Source organism: Paralichthys olivaceus, chromosome 24, assembly GCF_024713975.1.
Source record: "Paralichthys olivaceus isolate ysfri-2021 chromosome 24, ASM2471397v2, whole genome shotgun sequence".
NCBI lineage: Eukaryota > Metazoa > Chordata > Actinopteri > Pleuronectiformes > Paralichthyidae > Paralichthys > Paralichthys olivaceus.
Window position 1 is genome coordinate 13,545,146 of NC_091116.1, and position 19,955 is coordinate 13,565,100.

At 46.6% G+C, this 19,955-nt stretch overlaps 1 protein-coding gene across 7 annotated transcripts in view; it reads left to right on the top strand.

The window, feature by feature from the left end:
• LOC109646547 (receptor tyrosine-protein kinase erbB-4-like) overlaps positions 1–15,220 on the top strand; it is a 198,817-nt gene extending 183,597 nt beyond the window's left edge. For 4 of the 7 annotated variants that reach the window (XM_069521527.1, XM_069521524.1, XM_069521526.1 and 1 more), the window contains 4 exons: positions 2,252–2,349; positions 2,433–2,603; positions 3,967–4,252; positions 5,074–6,686. In XM_069521527.1, the coding sequence (XP_069377628.1) occupies positions 2,252–2,349; positions 2,433–2,603; positions 3,967–4,252; positions 5,074–5,903 (1,385 nt within the window). In that variant the 3' untranslated portion in view covers positions 5,904–6,686. Of the gene's footprint in view, positions 1–2,251; positions 2,350–2,432; positions 2,604–3,966; positions 4,253–5,073; positions 6,687–13,599; positions 13,697–13,783; positions 13,840–13,943; positions 13,995–14,684 lie in introns of those variants that run through there. The other 3 variants (XR_011240546.1, XR_011240547.1, XR_011240548.1) reach the window with 3 other exon arrangements.
• Positions 15,221–19,955: the final 4,735 nt, after the last annotated feature.

Consider the following 19,955-nt stretch of genomic DNA (forward strand, 5'->3'; position numbering starts at 1 on the left):
GAGTGGGTGCGAGGCCTCCAGCCAATAACAGCACAGGATTATGTGAGGGTGGGGCACGAGCAAAAAAACATAGCAACCATAAAAATCGCTGTATTCGTCTGAGCCGGTCATAATTCCTTTCTCTGTCCTTTTCCCTGAACCATTTCAAACTGGTTTTCCTTCGAGAAATAACATTTACGGTTGAGCTGTAACGGCGTGATGATGTCCTGAGGTCTCAAATGCACCATTAGGGAGGTGGCTGTGAGAACAAGATGAGGCTCAGGTGTGAAAGAACAAGAGCAGAGGAGAAGTCGATGTGGAGACGCTTCACACACCGTTCTTTACAAGATCATTTAGTTTTACGGATCCCACCATCACCAACTAGAGCTCAGAGGTGAGGACGGAGCGGTCACACGTAGAACCGGGTCAGAACGTGCTGGAGGTGTCACAGACGACCGAACTCCACTTTAGTCTGGACTCGAAAACCATTTTTACTTTATTCATCTCAGTTTGTAATTAACCAGTGTGTGAAGTTTATGTGGCTTCACCACTTTATATAAGTGAACAACAGTAATGTATTATACTGAAGTAAAAAGTCTGGATTTCTTACCAAGGGTTGAAAATTAGCTCAGACTGTGAAACGTTCGTGTCCAATGGTTCTGCTCTTGCCCAGTTTATAGGTAACGTATTAAATATCTCTTGTTCTAAAACCAGAGCATGAAACTGTGCTTCATCGGAACATCATGTTAAAATGCGGCTGCAGCTGTCACAGTTAAACGCTTCATGTGTTTAATATTTATCCGCTCATGTGTTTGTTTGAGCTCCGGAGCTTTGATTCAAAGCTGAAACATGAAATTAAAGCCGACAGAAAACAGAGAATCGTGTCGTCACACTGAGCTTCTGCTTCGTGGTCTGTCCTCAGCAGGGACTCTGCCCACTTCCTTGTTCGTGTTGTCTTCCATCTGGACCAACACACCTCCCTCCCTGTAGACAAACCCCCCAAACTGTCCCTGCAGCCGTTCCTGCTCATCCCTCCCCTGGCTGGATCCACAGCCCTGGTGCTGATGCACGAGGCTGCAGAGGGATCCACCGTCACAGATTTCCAGGAATCGCTCCAGGTGCACGTGCCAATCCACGCTCCGAGCTCCGCCAGCTAACGGCTGCTCGTCTTTCCTCTCTCCCGGCAGCAGCCTGGTCATACTCCACCTCGACTGAACTCAGTGACGGTGGAGTGACTCGTCTCTCTCTCTTCTGCTGATGGCTGCAGATCTCTGAAAAACGTCCTCACATCATCGTCTTTTCCCTCTAATGACTTTTTTTTCCCCTGCACAAATATTGTACGTGCACCGTGAATCAGCTTCTATTATTGGCAGCTTGTAACTCTGTGAATTTAAACTTGCACTCATTGTGATTCACTGTGGACGAGGACGACAGCCGAGTGCTTAAAATGCCAAACGTGTTGAGAGAGAATGATGTGATCCAGCTCGGAACTTGAGATCAAAACATATTCCCACGACCAAAATGTTAATCCAACTCAAATGTCATCATATCTAATTGTTTTTTATCCAAATGGAAAATTATTGCCAATGGCTTTTGACAGCACAGAAGCAATCCACCAAAGCCCTGAAGCCATTTAGCATAATAACGAAGCGGCAGCTGATTCGTTCAGTCCTGGAGGAGGGAAATACATTTTATCACACGTGTCATGACAATGATATTAAAAACGCTGAGGTCAAAAGGATTCCCTTAACTCACCGTGCTGCAGGAGCACTTCAGGCTTCTCGTGTTTTCCTGGTTGAGATGTCACATGTTACATTTCATATTTATATCTAATTTTTTACCCATAGTGCAGTGCTCTTGAGCAAGGCATATAACTTTTACAATGCATACAACCCCATCAAAGTGATTTCCAGTTCCTTTACCCAACCTCTACCTTCTCCTCATCTCTTACAGACTGAGTACACACACACACACACATTGAGCTCGGAGACAATGACCGAGCTGAGAGAAAATGAATTATGACAAACTGAGAATGCAGCAGAAGGTCAGATACAGTCTTCCCTGGAGAATGACGATAAACTGGCCCAAGAGAAAAAGAGAAAGGTTGAGAACGGAAGATAGTGGACGATCAATAAGCTGCATTTCCACTTCACTGTGTTTTTCTGTCGTGGGAAACTGAAACAGTTGCGTACAAATTCAAACAACTTTGCTTTGGAGACTGTTCTTCACTCCGGCTTTTATTCACATCCTTTGTTCTCTGCTTCTTCCTCAGGCTGGATGATTGATGCAGACAGCAGGCCCAAGTTCAAAGAGTTGGCTGCGGAGTTCTGCAGGATGGCCCGTGACCCCCAGCGGTACCTGGTCATCCAGGTGTGTTCGCCTGAATGGGTTCACTGTCAGAGCTCTCTATGATACGACTCCTCTGGACATTTAAATATATGTCTTGTGTTCAGGGAGACGACCGGATGAAGCTGCCCAGCCCCAACGACAGCAAGTTCTTCCAGAGCCTCCTGGACGAGGAGGATCTCAACGACCTGATGGACGCCGAGGAGTATCTGGTGCCTCAAGGCTTCAACATGGCTCCACAGTCGTATAACACCCGGCCTCGAGTTGACTCCAACAGAGTAAGGAAACAAAAAAACAAGTGGAAAACTGATATTTAATGTAATAACCTTAAATTTAAAAAAGATAGTTGATGAAAGTGGCTAAATGTGGAATTTCTAACCATAAAACGTCCTCCCTACATAAACTAGACAAAATGTTTTTTTCCCCTTTTGGTCCAAAGCTCTCCGTCCTCTGTACGTGCTCAAGGTGACTCAGAACTTCCAATACACTGATGATTTCCTGCGCTAATGGCCCACCTCCATCATTTCCTTCACAGAGTGTGCGGCTTAAATCTGGACTCTTTATGCAGGGGCTCCCCAGGCCCCATGTTTCATTACTCAGAGCCTCATAAGCAAATAACAGGCGCTCTTTTAAAATGCCGGGGCCGTTTACTAGTAGACAATGAAGCCAGGCTCGGCTGTTTGCTCTGCAGCGTGCACCACGTGCCGCCGGCCCGCGGCTCTGCAGCTTCTGCACCTTTACCCACACGACCCGCCCGGTTTGCCGACGGCTCTTTGTTCCCAGACGAGCGCACACGTACGTCAAAAACACGCACGCTAATCCGTCCAGGGTCCTCCGCGCTCAAGGTCAACACCCCTATCGCAAATTGAAACTCTTTTGAATACGTCGTCTGAAGCCCCCACACGCCCAAACAGAGAAGTCATTCAGATCCGTCGGCTCGCCGCCTTCGCCGAGGGAAGTTAGTTATTCAGGTTGCGGCGCCGCAGACGCAGTCAGATACAGACGATTATCTAATCTGGGCTGATTCTCTCTCACGCTCACACTTGAAAAGAGCAGCGGATAATGACTGGCTTTGAAGAAGGGATGAGCAGAGAAGTTTGGAGCTGATTGCGATGGAGGGAAGACAGTGGGAGTAGGTGGACAGATATGACCCCGGGACATTTCCTTCTTCTTTTTTTTTTTTCCTGTGTTTTGTTGCTCCGCTTCCTGTAATTGCTGCTCCAGTGCTTGCAGTTGGTGAGAGTGCAGAGGAGTAGGCCTGGGTTGAACAGCCCACGGCGAACGAAGACAGCACCACGAGAAGCCCTTTGCTGCACATGTCATGTTTTGTATTTTCTTGTGGGGTTTTTTTGTTCTTTTCTGAGGTTCAGGTGTTTGAATCCCAGCTCTGCCTGACTGCCCCTCACTCTCCCTTCAGGCTGATGACTACACCAGCACAACTTTGAGTATTAGCTTCAACGGGCAGCTGCACTGCTAAAGTCTCACTTCCTTTGCTGCAGGTGGCATAAACTAACGCTAACCTTTTATTTTTATTTTGGCACTGCGCAGTGTGTTTGCTGAACTGCACACATCGTTAGTTTGGCTTGTTTTTGAACCGAAGTAACATCCGCTCACATTCATGTTCTCCGTCTTCTCCCTCAGAACCAGTTTGGCTATCGAGACGGCGGCCCAAATCCCGCAGAGGGCCCTGTGATGGGCGCCCAAGCCGGAGTGAACCAGGAGGCAGCGAGTGGCTCCGCTTCAGCCCTGGAGGACCAGCGCTGCAATGGGAGCCTGCATAAAAAGAGCCTGAGCCAGACTGCTGGCGAGGACAGCGGCGGCCAGAGGTACAGCGCTGACCCCACCATCTTCCTCGGGGAGAGGACGTCCAGAGGGGACACAGACGAGGACGGATACATGACCCCGATGAAGGACAAGAGCTCCTCAGGTACTTGTAGCAGCTGGAATCACATAATACAGGCCTTGTTCACTGAGTTCATTTTACTGAGCAAAACTCTTAAACTTCAACGTAACCTCATCCCTTTGTATTAATTCCTCGCAAATATACAAGTAGCACCGAGCGCTGGACGTCTGGGCTGCTCCGGCGACAGAAACCCAAATTTAAATGTAAAAACAGGTGCATCCTGTCTGAGCTGCGATCTCCAGCCTCGTGCTCCTTCTCTCCGCTCTGTCATCTTTCTGCTCAGAGAAAATACGATCTCGTGTCGAGCGATACATTTCATACCATTGATTAAAATTCCTGCCGAGTACGTCGGTGCATGTGCGCCGCTACTCCACAGTCATGTTTTGCCTTTTTATCATAATTCAGTCCATCAGCTCTGCTCCTGCTCCAGCGTCTTTGATTGCGAGCGGCTCGGAATATAACAAAGCCTGCAGCAAAATGCATCTGATGCAATGTCAAGGAGTGGGAGAGTGGGCAAAATCAATAGGTTTGCACCCCACTATTACAGCACTGAAGCACTGAGGGGTCATTTGCCGGCATATTCACCTCCGGCAGATGGAGCTTCTAGTGCCAAAGAACTGCTGGCAAGTTGCCCGTCTGGTCCTGAGTGGCTGCCATTATCGCCATTATCATCTCCATCTCCATCTTTTCTCCTCGTTAGCCGGTGACCTCTCTTTCTTCAATTTCCATTTCTTTAGTTTTATCTTCTCTTGATTTAATTTCTGTGTCTTCTTCTCTCACAAAGTCCTTTTCTCTCTTCTTCTCCACTTTCCTACCCTCCCTCCCTCTCCTGACCCGTGCTGCAGAATACCTGAATCCGATCGAGGAGAACCCGTTTGTCTCGCGGCGCAAAAACGGCGAGATCCACGCCCTGGACAACCCGGGCTACCACAGCACACCCAACAGTCTGCCCAAAGGAGAGGACGAGTACATCAACGAACCCCTTTACCTCAACACCTTCCACAGCCCGGCCGATCTGGGCCTGGAAGCTCTGAGGAGAAATGGTCTCCCTCTTCCCGCCCAGGCTCCGTCCATCTCTGCCGCCACCTCAGGCTCCCACCTCCCTCTCAGCATCCAGACCAGCCTGCCGCACTACCCCCTCCCCTCGGCTCAGCCGTCTCCGTCTGGCTTGTCATGCCTCCACGGCCCGCCGGCCCACATCCTCCATGCCCACCACACCGGCAAACCTGCAGGTCAGCCTGGTGGCGTCTCCACCGCTCCGAGCCAAACAGGAGCGTCTGCCCAACCCCAGTTGTGTCAGTCGATTGCCCTGTCCACTGCGGCCACGATCGGGCACAGCAGCCTGCCGGCGTACCAGAGCCACGGATCCACACACCCTGCCAGCATGCTGAAGCACGGGGGCCACATGTCAGCAGGTAAAACCAGCGGGAAGAAGCTCAAGGTGACCTTTGACAATCCAGAGTACTGGCAGCACAGCTTGCCTCCCAAACCCTCGAACCAGGCGGCACCTGACGGCGCCCAGGGTGGTTCCACCAACGCCAAACTCTTCTACAAGCAGAACGGACACATACGGCCGGTGGTGGCCGAGAACCCTGAATACATGACAGAGTTCTCCCTGAAAGCCGGCACCGTCTTGCCCCCTCCTCCGTACCGACAGCGGAACACTGTGGTCTAGATCGTTCGACGTGACGAACCTGCGTTCCGTAATCCGTTTCTAGCCTCCGACAACCCCAACATCCTCTCCGGCTCCACCGTCCCACTCGGAGGGGAGCACAACGCAACCAGAGCCGCCACCCGCCTCGTTTCAAACAGTGCCATCTGCCGTAGACTGTAGCAACATCAGGAGGAGGTGGAACCAAGCAGACCCAACTAACACGGCTTCACTATATCCAGTCCATTCCCGTTGTGTAGATAGAGACTCCGAGTCACCGAGGACGTGAAGACGAATAACAGGCGAGTTACTGTCACACAGCAGCGGACGTTAAGTATCGTGTTGTCCTGGATTCAACTGCGGACCTGAACTCACTGCCAGCCACTGTGGTGTCACATTCATCAGAGGAAACAGAAGTTTTCTTATTTTCTGTCGTAAAGACGCTGAACATTGTTCTGTTCAGGGTTTGTGACGTTGTTGAAAACGTTCCGTCATCTGTCAGAACGTCTGGTTTCGTGAATGAAACAGAAACAGAGTCAGAGAAACAAACGACTCCAGGAAGCGTCAATGACTTTTTTCAGATAACACTGTTCGTTCTTGAGTTTACCGTCGACACTCACCTCATGTTTCTGCTGTAACTGTGATTCTGTGACGGCCAAAACTACGGTGATCGCTCCTCGACCGCGTGTGACCCGAACAAACACACGGGGACGAATGCTCGACTCGAGAGAATGAGCCAAAGGGTGTGAGGGAAAAAATACACTGTAAACATTGTTCTATATACACTGGTCCCCGGGGGGGGGGGGGGGGGGGGGGTTTCCTGCTCAGTCATGATGTTAGATGAGTAACGAGCGTCTTGCCATGTGAGTGGGAGGGAAGATGTCTCTGCCAAAGAGCGTCCGTTAACTCAGAGAGGTGACGACAGCGACAGAGTGAGGGAGAATCTACGAAGAGACGAAGAAGACAGCACCAGCACGGAGAAGAAGCAGACCACTGATGTGTGTGTGTCGGTGTGAGTGTGCATGTTGTGTGTGTGTGTGTGTTCAGACCTGCACATTATTAAACCGTTGTTATCGTTATAATCACAGACAGAGGTCAAGAACACGACCCCCGTTGTCATTAGACTTTTATGTTTATAGACACAGTTGCTGCAAATGATGTGGCTTCATTTTTTTAGAACAGGAGGAAGAAGAGACGCGTCGTCGATCTTTATTTATAGTTTGTGAGTCGAACACAGAAAGAAAAAGTACGAGGTTTACTCGTATTAGATTTAAAATAAAACTTCACTCATCCCGACCAGAATCATTAGTGTCCGAAACGCAAAAACACATTCAGGATCCAGAATCCAGCCACAGTATAAAACTTTGCTGACTCAGCACGAGAAGATCATGAAGTTATTCTGAAAGTGCAGCTGTAAGTTCGTGGGTAGGATTTAGTCACGTGTTCGACCACGGTTCAGCTCCATCAAGACCCAACGTCTCCTCGTCGCCACACACGTTTCTGATGAGACAATCTCTGCTGAGGCTCTGATTGGCCCGTTACTCTCCAGACACCCCTCACCGGTGAAGCTCTCTGCGGGCGAGCTGCCAGTCAATGCTGCTTAAAGTGCTGGTGTCACAGCCGTTATTTCCTCTGCCGAGCCGCACACCCGTCGCTCAAACATCCAGATGAACGGTTCGGCCGGAGAGAAGTTTTCCAACCCTTAGCGAGTTTTACATTTTCCAGCCATTATCTGCAAAACTTCGTCCGTGCCCCGACGTCTTTTCATCCTCTTGCTGTGGCCGAGCTGTTTTCTCATCTAGGATTATTCATTTTTGTGTATTTCCTATGTGTGTGTGTGTGTGTGTGTGTGTGTATCTGCTTGTCCTCCCCTTCCAGCACTTTGATCAAACTCGCTGGTAGAAAGCGAGCACTTCCGCCCTTCGTTACTGAAATATTCAACTTGTTTATCCAGCGTTTAGCACTTTTGAAAGCAAAGTCGCTTCTGCAGGAGTCGGAGGAAGGTGCTGCGGTCGGGGGGGTCAGGCGAAAACACACATTTAAGGTGGTACTGACCAGTTTGGAGAATGTCCTTGTGAGTTCAAACAGTATTTACAATGCTGCTTTGATGGTATCATGATTATTTGATGAAGGAGTATTTTGTAGTCCCTTCTGGAGCTCTAATTCAGTGGAACGGAGACAGCGTTTAATACCAGTGTGAAATATTTATAGTGTGTTTGAGCTTGTTTATACTGATGGAAACGGCTGAAGATCTGGGTTTCAAGAAAAAAACCAAAAAAAAAAACCGAGAAGACGAAACACGTGGCTCGGTTTCTCTCTCGTCTGCTCTGAATCGCACAGCCGACCCGGAGAGATGCGTTTGAATCAGGAGTAGATTAAAAACACTGATGAGGCCGACGTGCTCGCATGTTCTCCAGAGGAACGCCTGCGCTTTTAATCGAATCCCATCAAGTTTGTCAAGTATTGTTTTTGTCATCCGAAGGCCTCGGGTGTTTTTGAAGTTGCTTTTCCTTTTTTTTTTTTTCTCGAAGCAATCATTTTTCCTCTCGACTGTGTAATCTCATTTCTGGTCTGAAACATATTTTGCCTCGGATCTCGGCCGTCTGTGTTACCTGCTGCTATTCGTCTCAGCCCCAAACACTCTCTCTGTTCGCGGCAGCTCAAGAGCAACTGGTGTTTGAGACTGATCACTTTTTATCGTTGTTTTTTTTAAATGGTTTCCGTGTTGACGTGAATCCTTCGATGTTTAATCCTCAGCGACCGTCGAGGCTGCGACAGACATTTTAATGTTATCACCTTGCATGGTACCCAAAGTGTTTTACTGCCCTCCACCTTTGTATCTCCTCATTTGTGACCACATATTTAAAATTTCTGGATATTTTTACTGAAATCACAGCACAAACTGGTGTCATGGGGTTTGTTTTTGTGTATAATAGCCTATATAGTCTTTTTAGCATTGAATTTTTTCCACATTATCAAGGATGTTTTTTCTTTAAAGAAAAAAAAAAACTTGAATCTACATGTTTTTTCCACTAATGTGTTGTTACTGTACTTTTTTGTTCACATCTTAATTGCACAAGTCATGGACGCCCTCCACATCACCCGTGTTGAAATGATCCAATCAGTGTAAATGTACAGAATCTTTGGGATTTCCTCCAAAATTTATCTAATGACACTTCAACAACAAATGTGAATAGTATTTTTATAAAACACTGAAATGGCCGACGTGGTGAATTTGTAAATAAGGAGGCGATGCGTTTGAATTTATATGGTCCTCTCTCCGACTGCTGTTTTCTCCTGCTTATAACAACCTGTACAAAAACGCACAGGAACAGAGCTGTACATACATTTATGTAAGTGTACCCTTTGACTAATGGGGATTTGATTTAGAAAGTGCTTGTTTACCCATCCTCATGTGAATCTGCGTTCGGTGGCTTCGTGGTTGTCCTCATGTGGCATTCAGGTGAAGGCGGGGGGGGGCTCGTTCACGTCACCTCCTCATTCCCACTGTCGGTAACGAGAGCTTCTTTCTGCTAGTTATCTCACCGCACCTGAAACCAGTGCTGCCAACTAACCCAGATACTGTTTCACCTTCTTTCTACTGGAAATATTACTGAGCCAAGTCCGACCTCCTCCGCCTCTTTTTCCTGAAAGGCAGAGCACAGCCTTTATGACTCGACTCGTTTTCACTTTGTTTCTGATTTGCATGCTGTCAGAGGAGAGGGCGTCTCCGCTGACGCCTCCTCCTCCTCCTCCTCCTCCTTGTTAGCTTTCCACCCTCGTCCCCTTATCTACTGTATCTCCTGAGTTCTTTGAAACCATACCCAAAGCTTTATATCATAGAAAACACGTTCCTCATGTTTGTTACATGAATCTGTCAAAAGTATATTTTTAATTTAATATAAATAAAGATTGATTCGGTATAAGCTGCCGTGTGTTTGCTGATGATTCTGTGAGTCTGTTTCGCCTCTTTCGGGTCAAAAACGCTGAAGTTGAATCGTAAAAGAAAAGTTGTGGATGCTCTTTAATACAATTATCCAGATTATACAGACAAGTCCAAAGATCTATGATTTTGCGTCTTGCTCAAAGACACCTCAGCAGGGAAGCTCTCAAGCGCCGAACCCACACCTCCTGTCTGCGTGCTCAACACGCCGCCCCGCTGCCTGTATACAGAGCGGAAAATGAAAGCTCCGTTCATTTGCTCTAATGCTGTCGTAACAGCTTCCATAATAAAATTTAACAGATGGCGTCTTTAATTAAGACGAGGAAGCTCTCGGGTTGCGCTTCGACCCGACTTCTACGAGGTCAACGTTACAGAAGTTGCACTGGAGGCGAGATATCTGCAGCACTCCACACTTTCCTGCTTGAAAAGGACTCGCAGATGAGGACCAGCTGCATCAAAAGGTCGGTTCTGCTCCGAACCCTCCGATGGGCTAATGTGTGGATGTAGCATTTTGCTCTGGTGTTTCTCTCGCCCCGTGCTGAGCTACATCCGCTGTTTACCCCAGTGCTGCTTATGTAAACTGGCGTAGGCAACATCGTTTGCTATGCAGCGCTCCTCCATCGGCGCCGCACTCCCGGGCTTTCATTTCAATCATTAATAATACAAAACTGTCCAATGGCAGAATATGAGCTTTCTGAAGTCACTGCTATTAATACTAATAAGGCGATGGAGCGCTTTAAGTAAACACTGTTTATGATCAGAACTCTCCCGCCTTCTCTTTCTCCTCTTCCCTCCTCGCTCTTCTTTCTATTAGAGCTCCGAGACTCAATTAGTAAGCGCATCCAGTTCCACCGCAGTGATTTAGAGAGGCTACCACACTATCTGCACCATTACCAGTTATTTTCACATACAGCTACTTATTTTAAAATCTATTTTAGGTCTGCATGCTTAAATCACTGTCACAAGAATTATGCCTCCCATTTGCTGCGGAGAAAAAAAAGCTTAATTGATCCTCATTGGCTCTCCTCCTGGTGATGAACTCACATAATGGACAGATTATCCTGAACATTAAGCTCACTTCTCGACAGGACTCGGCACATTATCACCCACCGCAGACAGCAAAGGGGGGAGGTCACCGTTAATTTGGCAACTGCTGTATAACCATTTGTCAAAGTATTACAAGTCTTCTTTGCGAAGCCGGCTATCGCCACCAGGAGACGGCGGCGGGTTCAGCCCCGTCCGGCGGGCCTGGAGTAATCACACGTTCTCCTGTGACACAGCTCGCCGACGACAACTCAGCCCGCTGCTGTTTGATTGCAGCTTGTCGCCTTGATGGAGTGATTTACCCACAAACCCCTGCACCAAAGACAAACAAGGCGTCTGTCCAGTGTTTCTTATATATGATGTTGGTATAGTGTGTTTGTATTGTTTAGTTTTTTCAATCAGGAAGCCAATAAAACAGAATTTAGACCATGAAGCTAAACTGTAATTATATTATATATATATATATATAAAAAATAAGAAAGAAAGCATCACTAAGGTCTCATCTGTGTTTTTAGGATTAAAGCTGTGACCGAAGCGTGTGTCCCTGTGCTGCTTCTCTTTATCATGTAAGTCCTAATTACTCCGACATGTTGCTCCTTTAAACTTCACGTGGTATATTTACGTTCTAACAACGCTGTGCGATGAAGACTGTAGTGTGTCCGTTATGTTTGCTCTGTAACGCGGTGAACGCTAAGAGGCATAAATCCCACTTATCTCCGCTGACGTCTCACGGCTGCTCATGATTAGGACAAGATGCAATTCTGTGACTTATATTTGCTATAAAAGTGCAGCCGGAGGAGATTTAGCCACGATGAACAGCCGCTGCGGTTTGTAAAAGTTTCCACAGGGATGTAGAATTATTGACGGCTTGTGACAGCTTCCTCCTCCATCACGCTTCGGCCAGTCAGAGCCATTGTTACGACGTCGCTGACTCGTGTATTCATCAGAAATCCGATCGAAGTCAAGCAGCTGAAGGGAAATTATCATTTTATTACGAAAAAAACGTACTTTACCTTTTGCTCAGTTGATTTCCTGCTGATTTAAACATAAACAACACTTAAATCTAAATAACGTCTCAGTTACAACTACGGCTGCAGCTGTCGATTATTTTAGTAATCAAGTATTTTATTGATGATTCTAATTCATTGTACATATTACATTTTATTACATTTATTAAATTGCAGCAGTAACCAGAAATAAAGATTCTCTTGTTTCTTCAAATAAACTCTTTTATTGTTTAAATCACAAAAAACATCTGTTCCAAACTAAACCCATTCGGTGCATTGAAGTGCCATCATCTTCTTTATAGTTGTTCCCGCCCTCGTTATAACCGTAGAATTTCATTTTTTAAACCCGTTGAACTTAAATGCAAGTACATGCGCATTTACAATTTCGCACCTTTCTTTAACAGTGCACGTTTGGATGTTGGAGCAGCGTCTCACGTGCGTTCACATGCTCCTCTGAAGATTTATTCAGAAGTGTTGGTTCGACTCTGTTGGACTGATGTTTTCCTGAAACGTCTTTATAATGTTCACATATAACAGCAAAGAAAAGGGATTAAGGATTAGGAGCTCGTGACAGATGCGAGAGACAAAAGAAACATTTGGCAAGTTCACATTCGCAGCTTCTAATTGTGAAATTATGCTAATTGATTTACAAAAAAAAGATGACGTCAGCAACTCCTGAACCAAAATGTTTGCGGACTTTCCAAGCTGCTTCAACTTAAGGGGCCGATTATTCCAACACCACACGAACGCACGATCAGAGTCAACGTTTGTGGAATTCGTTGCTCCCTGTCTCGGCCAGCGAAGAAACCGTGTAGCCTGTGGCTGAGGATTACATGGAGAAGAGGAGGAGGGAAATGAGACAAGAAAGGCAGCTTCCCGTGAGGCTTCTCTTTCCGTACAACAAAGTTGTCAGGGCTGAGGCGGCACCTGAAGAGACAGCGAGAGAAAAAACAAGAGAGGGAGCGCAGGAGAACAGGTGGAACGGAGGTAAAGGTCGGGCACAACAGCCTGCGGCGGACAGTCGAGGGCGGGGAGCTGCACAAAACCACCTCAGAGAAGAAAGAGAAACAATGAGCAGTGAAACCGACTCAATAAGTTGTTTTACTCCAGTTAGTAAAGTCTGTTCTTTTTTAAATTGCGTGATATATATATATATATATATATATATATATTCTTCAATTATACACAGTCTCAAGTTTCACGTCTTCTTCATCAATGGTCATGAGCGGAGGTCGACCGCTCTGATGTCAACAAACCTGGTCATATTTCCACCACCGATTTACATTAAGACTCATTTCATCAGCAAATGAAGTTGTACTCAAAATGATTCCCGATGATATGTTGACATTTACTGTGGAAAACAGGTTTAAGAAGCAATTCTGCAGCAGTGTGGTGGTTGATCAGAGCCTTGAATCAGAAACAGGTAGAAGCTGTTTTTTATATTTATTCACAAGATCCTCCGGACAGGAGGTTCCAGTAGAACCCACGAGGCCGTCTTCTCCGACTCTTCTTCTTCTTCTTTGTTTCCTTGTAGTCCTCTGTCTCCTTCTCCACGTTTACATTTTTCGTCGTTTCCAACTGTTCCACCTTTCGGCGTCTCTCTTCCTCGTCCTGAAAGCGGTACACCCGAGGATTTTCCCGTTACTTACTTTTTCACCAGCCGCCACTGTTTGTAACGCTTTGTGAAAGTGAAGTTAAACAGAACTTTATTTCTCATTCTGTTCAGGTGTTTTCCCGTAAACTGGAGGAAGACCTCCTCCGTCTGCCCTCCTTCCCACTAACGGCCATCGACGCAGAGTTCTCATCGTTCACAAGGTGAGAAGGTGAGACGGACTCCGACCAACACTGAAATAAAAGCTTTATATTATAAGTGTTATATTTTGAACCCCAGTCGTCGCCTCCTCTCTCAGGTAAGGAGCTGTTCGGTTTGGACAAGGTGCTGTGGATCAAGCTGCTGGAGGAAATGTTTCTGGGGATGCCCAGCGAGTACCCGTGATGCTGTTCAAATACTCAGATTTGATTAAACCATCATCAGGCACTCTCTACATATGATCTATTTTTTGGTTTCAGATTTCCGTTATGGTAACGAGGACTTTTCTGAATCCTTGAATCCTTCCAGAGGTAAGGAGACGCACTCCGGCTTCATCGTTTCCTCTCCTGTACCCACGTCTGTCTCACAACCAGAGAAAAACTGGAACCAAAATAGTCGGAGGTTTAATTCTTGTATTCGGAGTCCGTCAGTCACTTCCTGTCCTCTCCTGCTGTGTTTTTGTTTTTTTTTTACCTGCTCGCTCCATCGCACCCTGCTGTGGAAACAGCCTGAGTTAAATCTCGAACATGTGAAGCCTGGAGACGTCCAGATGGTCCGCAGCAGCTCGACTGTTCGTCAAAGACAGTGAAGCGATACAGTGAGAGGAATCAAACAAATACAGACAGAGAGCGCTTCTGCTCCTCAGCCCCAAATGTCTATTGTTTCTATTTCATACAAGGAAACCATGAAAAATGGATGATTTGCTTCAGAAACGATGATGGCTGACACAAAACATTGTTCTTTGGACATGTTGACGTTAAGAGGGTTTATCCCAAAATGTAGAATTATTTCTTCTAAACTCACAAAATATGGACAGACATAATATTTAAATGTCAAATATCTTTAATTACAATGAAAATGACACAATTTGAACTTCCTCGCTTGTCAAACTTGCCAAAACTTTCATTTTCAGAGAAAAGGCTTCAGAAATATTGCCTGGTGTTGTGGAGTCTTTAATTCTAAAGACGTTATGCCTCTGTCATCACTTCCTGTTCTATCAGGTCCAGTTCCGAGGCAGACTTTATCTCCGTTTGTCTGCAGCATTAAACCAGAAGTGCGACAGATGCGTCAGATGTTCCGGCTGCAGACACATAAAGAAGAAGTCCTCTTTGGTGTCTCGCCCCTTGACTCTGCAGCACTTTGACGTGGGCGATGGGCGCAACCCTCCGCCTACCTGCGTCTGCTTTCATCCGTGGAGCGATGCTCGCCTGCGGAAGGGAGGGTCCCGCTCTGTATGTCCTGAAACACAGCGTTTTAACTAACGTAAGCACGGAAGGGCTGCGACGGGGCAGCTCCTGTGATGACTCAAGACGAACGTACGTGTCGTGGTTTGTGTCTTCACATAGAGAACAACTGCAGAGGCTCGTATGTGTGTCTGTCCCACCGGCTCCTGTGGTGACTGAGTGTCTCTAATTGAGTGTGCTTGCTCAGACAGGAGGTCTCAGACAGTGTTGACATTCAGGCGGTGGAAGGCCACCGTCGGGGATGACAGCTGATCATTCTTCCAGCCAGTGCCCTAATTACCCGGGGATGGAGGGAGCAAAGGAGAGAGGCATAATCAGAGGGAGAGATGGGGGGGGGGAGTGGTTTGAAACAACAAACAGGTTCCGGTTGCTTCCAATCGAGCGTCCCGTCCTGCTGTTCCGTCCATTCATAATGCCCCCCCCCCCCCCCCCCCCCCCTCACACTGTCAGGTAGAGACGCAGCCACCACCACGCTGCCTTCCTGCTCGCTCACTGTGCTCCTGTGACCACAGCACTTCCCCCAACGCTCGCAACCCAGCATCTTCCACACCACTTTTCCAATTATACCAAAATCCTGCCTCTGTGTGTGTGTGTGTGGGGGGGGGTTCATTGTCGCCTGAAAGCATAGACAGCTGTCTCTCTCTCTCTCTCTCTCTCTCTCTCTCTCTGGGACACACACACACTTTGATGTATGGAGTCAATCAGACTTCATTGGACAGTGTTGTGATAGCCTCAGGATATTAGCGAGCTCACTCTCCGCTCACCCAGATGATAAACACTTTATGTGTCCACGGGCTTTTGTGCAGCAATAACAGCATCTCTGGCCTTTCTCACCTTCAACCATCCATTTCAGGAGAAACTCGAAAAAGTGTGAGCGGCGTGCAGCGGCGGCGGCGGCTGCTCGGAGCGCATGACTCAGAAGAGCAGGTGACCTGCCAACACACAGGAGCAGGTGAGTGACGGCATCTTCATTTCTTTCAGTCAACAGTTGAACAAAACAATGTACACACACACACACACACACACACACGTCATGCATGTTTACAGGACACTTGAGATTCATAAGCTTCTAATGAGAGTCTCGTGGGTGGCAGCGTATCTGACCTCGATCACACACACTCTTATTGTCACACAACACACAGGATGCTGACAGGGAGGTGACAACTCTGTGTGTGTGTGTGTCCCTGATCACATCTAATAATTTTTGGCATGTGAGTAAAACACACACACACACACACTCTCTCTGTGTGCACATAACTCTGTGACGGAGCGGCCATTTGAAACCTCGGTGGACACGGCTCTGTGAGTGTCAGTATATGTACGTGTGCACGTGTGAGTGTGTGTGTGGGTGTTCAACATGGTTGTCAAGTGCCTGAGCGAGCCAATCTCTCATCCGCCGTCGGCTCGGATGAAGTGACGTGCGGCTGAACCAAGCGGACATAAAGACGGAGTGGGAGCATCACTATGCAGCTCGGCGGTGTGGTTTGTCCTGACCCTGTCTGGGGCCCTCTCCTCTCTGCTGATTCTAATGAGCTCCCCATGGGATTAGACTTAGTGCGGCCAGCGTCCCAATGAGGGGTGTGTGTGTGTCTGTGTGTGTGTGTGTGTGTCGGGCAGCCTGACATCAACACACACTCACAAACATTGTGCCCATCATCGTACATCCATCCGGATACACGGCTACTTTTTCTAAACACACGTGAAACAGAACTCCGTCAGGATTTATCCGAAGAGAAACTGCGTGGAAGAGAAATATCACAAATATTAAAATTCATCGGAGTGAGATGTCTCACCTGGTTTGGCGAGACTCCACATGTATGGAGGCCGGAGTCCTTCTGCAGTTGCCGCAGGTTTGATTCCCACCTGGCCCTTTGCTCCTCTCTCTCCGGGACACTTAGTATATTTTCTCATTGTCTTCTATAGAAACAACCAGTGGAGTCTGACTTCATGACACAGGCGCCCGGAGGTTACACCCATCAGCGGCTGTTGTTTCACATCTTTCAAATTCATTTCTCTACTTTATATTTTAAGTCGAAGCAAAAAACAAAAGAGATGTTGTCGTATTTATAAAACTCACAAACGGGAGAGTTTTGCATTTTCAGTCCGACTCTCTGGAGATGAACTGCCGTCGGACAAACGTCCATCCACAGCAGCTCAAACGAGCGTCAGCTGCTCTGTCTTTAAAGTCTTGTTGTGTCTTTAAAGTGACACAAAACCCTTATTTGCCTGCGATTTCCCTCATTGGTATCAAAGTTTAAATGGTTAAAAGGCTGATCAGGTATTGTCTGCGCTAGACAAGCTCATTAATGTGTCACAATTCATTATCAGAGCCTCGTCCTCACCTTGTCAGGTGGCTAATGGGAATATCAATCATAGGCTTCCCCATCATGACCCTCCTCACATCTTCGCTTCGCATCTCACCTCTGTTGACTCCTCGTCCCGAAAATACCAGCAGGCCCAAACCGATCTGTCTGGAACAAATGTCAAACATGATTCGGCTCAGGAGTAAACAGCCACAAACATGGCCGACATACAGAACCACGACTCCTTCTTCTTTACACGCGTTTCCAGCGGTCGTGTTCAGAGTCAGTGTTCTCACTGTGTCAGGGAGGAACACATTGAGAAGATGCAGATAGAACGTGCACCGCACAGTGTGAACAGATGATCAGATTAGATAAGATGCACGAGACAAATGGACCAGAGAGGTGAGAAGGAGCAGAATCAGAAAGAAAGAACTATTTCTTATGGGGATTTCACATCGTAAGAAAACTTATTTGCCCGTGAGATTAATTTTCATTTTCATTTTAAAGTAATATATTTGAATTAGAATTCACTTTATTGAATTTATTTCAAATTACACCTTTAATAAATTTCATTCATGAATAATTCTACAAGTTGTGATTGAATTCATGTGAATTATTAAGAATCTGTTTTCTTTTTGATTGTTCTTATAATTTATTTATTAAGAAAATGTGTTATTTTTAATATTCTTTTAAATAAGTGAACACATTTAATAAATGTTATTTCATTCTATTCAATGTTTTATTTATAATTGGGAGGAGATTTTATTTAACACAATATGCCGCACAAATGTGGCGTTTGACTGATTTTACAGTTTAAAAATTCTGTCGAACATCTGAGACAATTTTCATTTGCAGCGAATATGCTTTTATCTCACCTGCAGCCGAGGCTGTGAATAAACACGCTCCTGCATAATCATTATAATTTTCTTCTGAATTCATTAATCAAACATAATAAGTGTCGATAATAAGGTTGGGGGGTATCAAGGCTGTTTATTGAAGGATTCTCACGTCGTCATCGTCTGATTTTCTTCAATTTAAATCTAATAAGTTACAAAGCATGATCCCAGCTTCATCCAAACCCCTCACTGTAATTAGTTAAGGTGGATAATTATAATAGCAAATCAAATCACATCAAATGAATGTGTTTGTGCATCAGTGACGCCGGTTAAAGTGTCATTACAACACTTTTATTGACGACTGGTTGTTGATTGCAAGCAGCAGTAGAAGAAGAAGAAGAAGAAGGCCGAGCCTCAACATTTCTTCTTCTCTTCTCCACCTTCTCGTCCCAGGGCCAGAGGTCAGAGGAGTTCATCGTCGCCTCCGCAGCTCCTCACATTGCCTGTAATTTCATTTTTGTGCGTAAATATGTGTTTCTTGTCAGGAGCGTGGCGGCGAGAAGAAAAACAAGCAGGAGGACATCTCTGACAAGCAATTACACGGCAGCTCGTCTGGGCGGCAGGTGGGGATGAGCCCCGGCCTGCTGGAGGGGCAGAAGATTGAATACTCCAGAGACGGAGCAGAAAATGGCCGGAGGGAGAACACGGTGAGACGAGCACACACACACACACACACACACACTCATGCATACACAGACACAGGTTAAAAACAAGTGAGTAATATCTACGTTTTACATTCTGCTTGTTTCACATAAAGAAAAACAGGATTATGACGTCTATGAATCCAAGTTTGACTCTGGTGGCTTTTTACGGGGAGCAGGATAATCTCTCCCATCGTCATCATCAGATTCCAAGAAGAATCAATGGATAATGTTTAATCTGTCACAATCGATGTGAGGCTGCAAATCTGTGAATGTTTCATTCCCACAAACCACCACTGTTGCCATAACAACTTGACTTCATGTCCGCCCTTACCTCTGAGAGTCGTTTCCTGTCTTTAGTGAACATAGAAGAAAGATAGATGGATAGATCTCCTTCTCTTTCCTGTAACACCTTCACCTGTGGCTTAGCCCCAGAGGGATGGTGATGTCACCAGGCTCTGGCCACAACCTTCACCGCCATCCTTCCGTCAAAGGCGACGTCTCTTCAGGAGTCTGCAGCTGTGCGGCGGACCGTGCCGGCAGTGGTTACATCAGATTGGTAACCTTCCCGTGGTGCACACATATGTGGATGTCAGGGTATGAGGCTGAGGAAGCGACTCTGACAGATGGGTGGGCTTCTCTCACTTCTCTCCCCAGCCGTGAACCAGGAAGCCTCGCCCTCGGGGGTGAGTCCCAGGGCGACGTGAGACGGCTCAGTGGGAGAGAGTACAGTCAGTCCTTTCAGGGATGTTCCATTAACTTGATTAATGGCCCAATTACCACCGGTAAACACTCCTCGGAGATAGGAAGCAGGAAGGAGGAGGAAGTTTGGGGTGATAGAACCTAACTGGTTCATGGTCGGTCAATTATTTGTTATTTACTTCCACATTAAACTTATTTAGACCACGTTTTAACCTTCATTTAGCTGGAGAGGGATGCTTTCTTTTCCTGGACTCCCTTCATCCACACTCAAACTGTCCTCGTCTGGAACACGGGCTGTAAATAAAGATGTGCAAAGTGTCGACACTTCCTCCAGGTATCCAGAAATCAAGCGAACATATCCTGGATTCGAATGCTGCCAACGTGAAACCATTTGACAAAGTTCACAGAGCACATAGAGGAGCATTGAGCAGCTAAAGAAGAAGAACCTGCAGAATCACCGAGGTGGTTTGATTTGACAGGATTGTT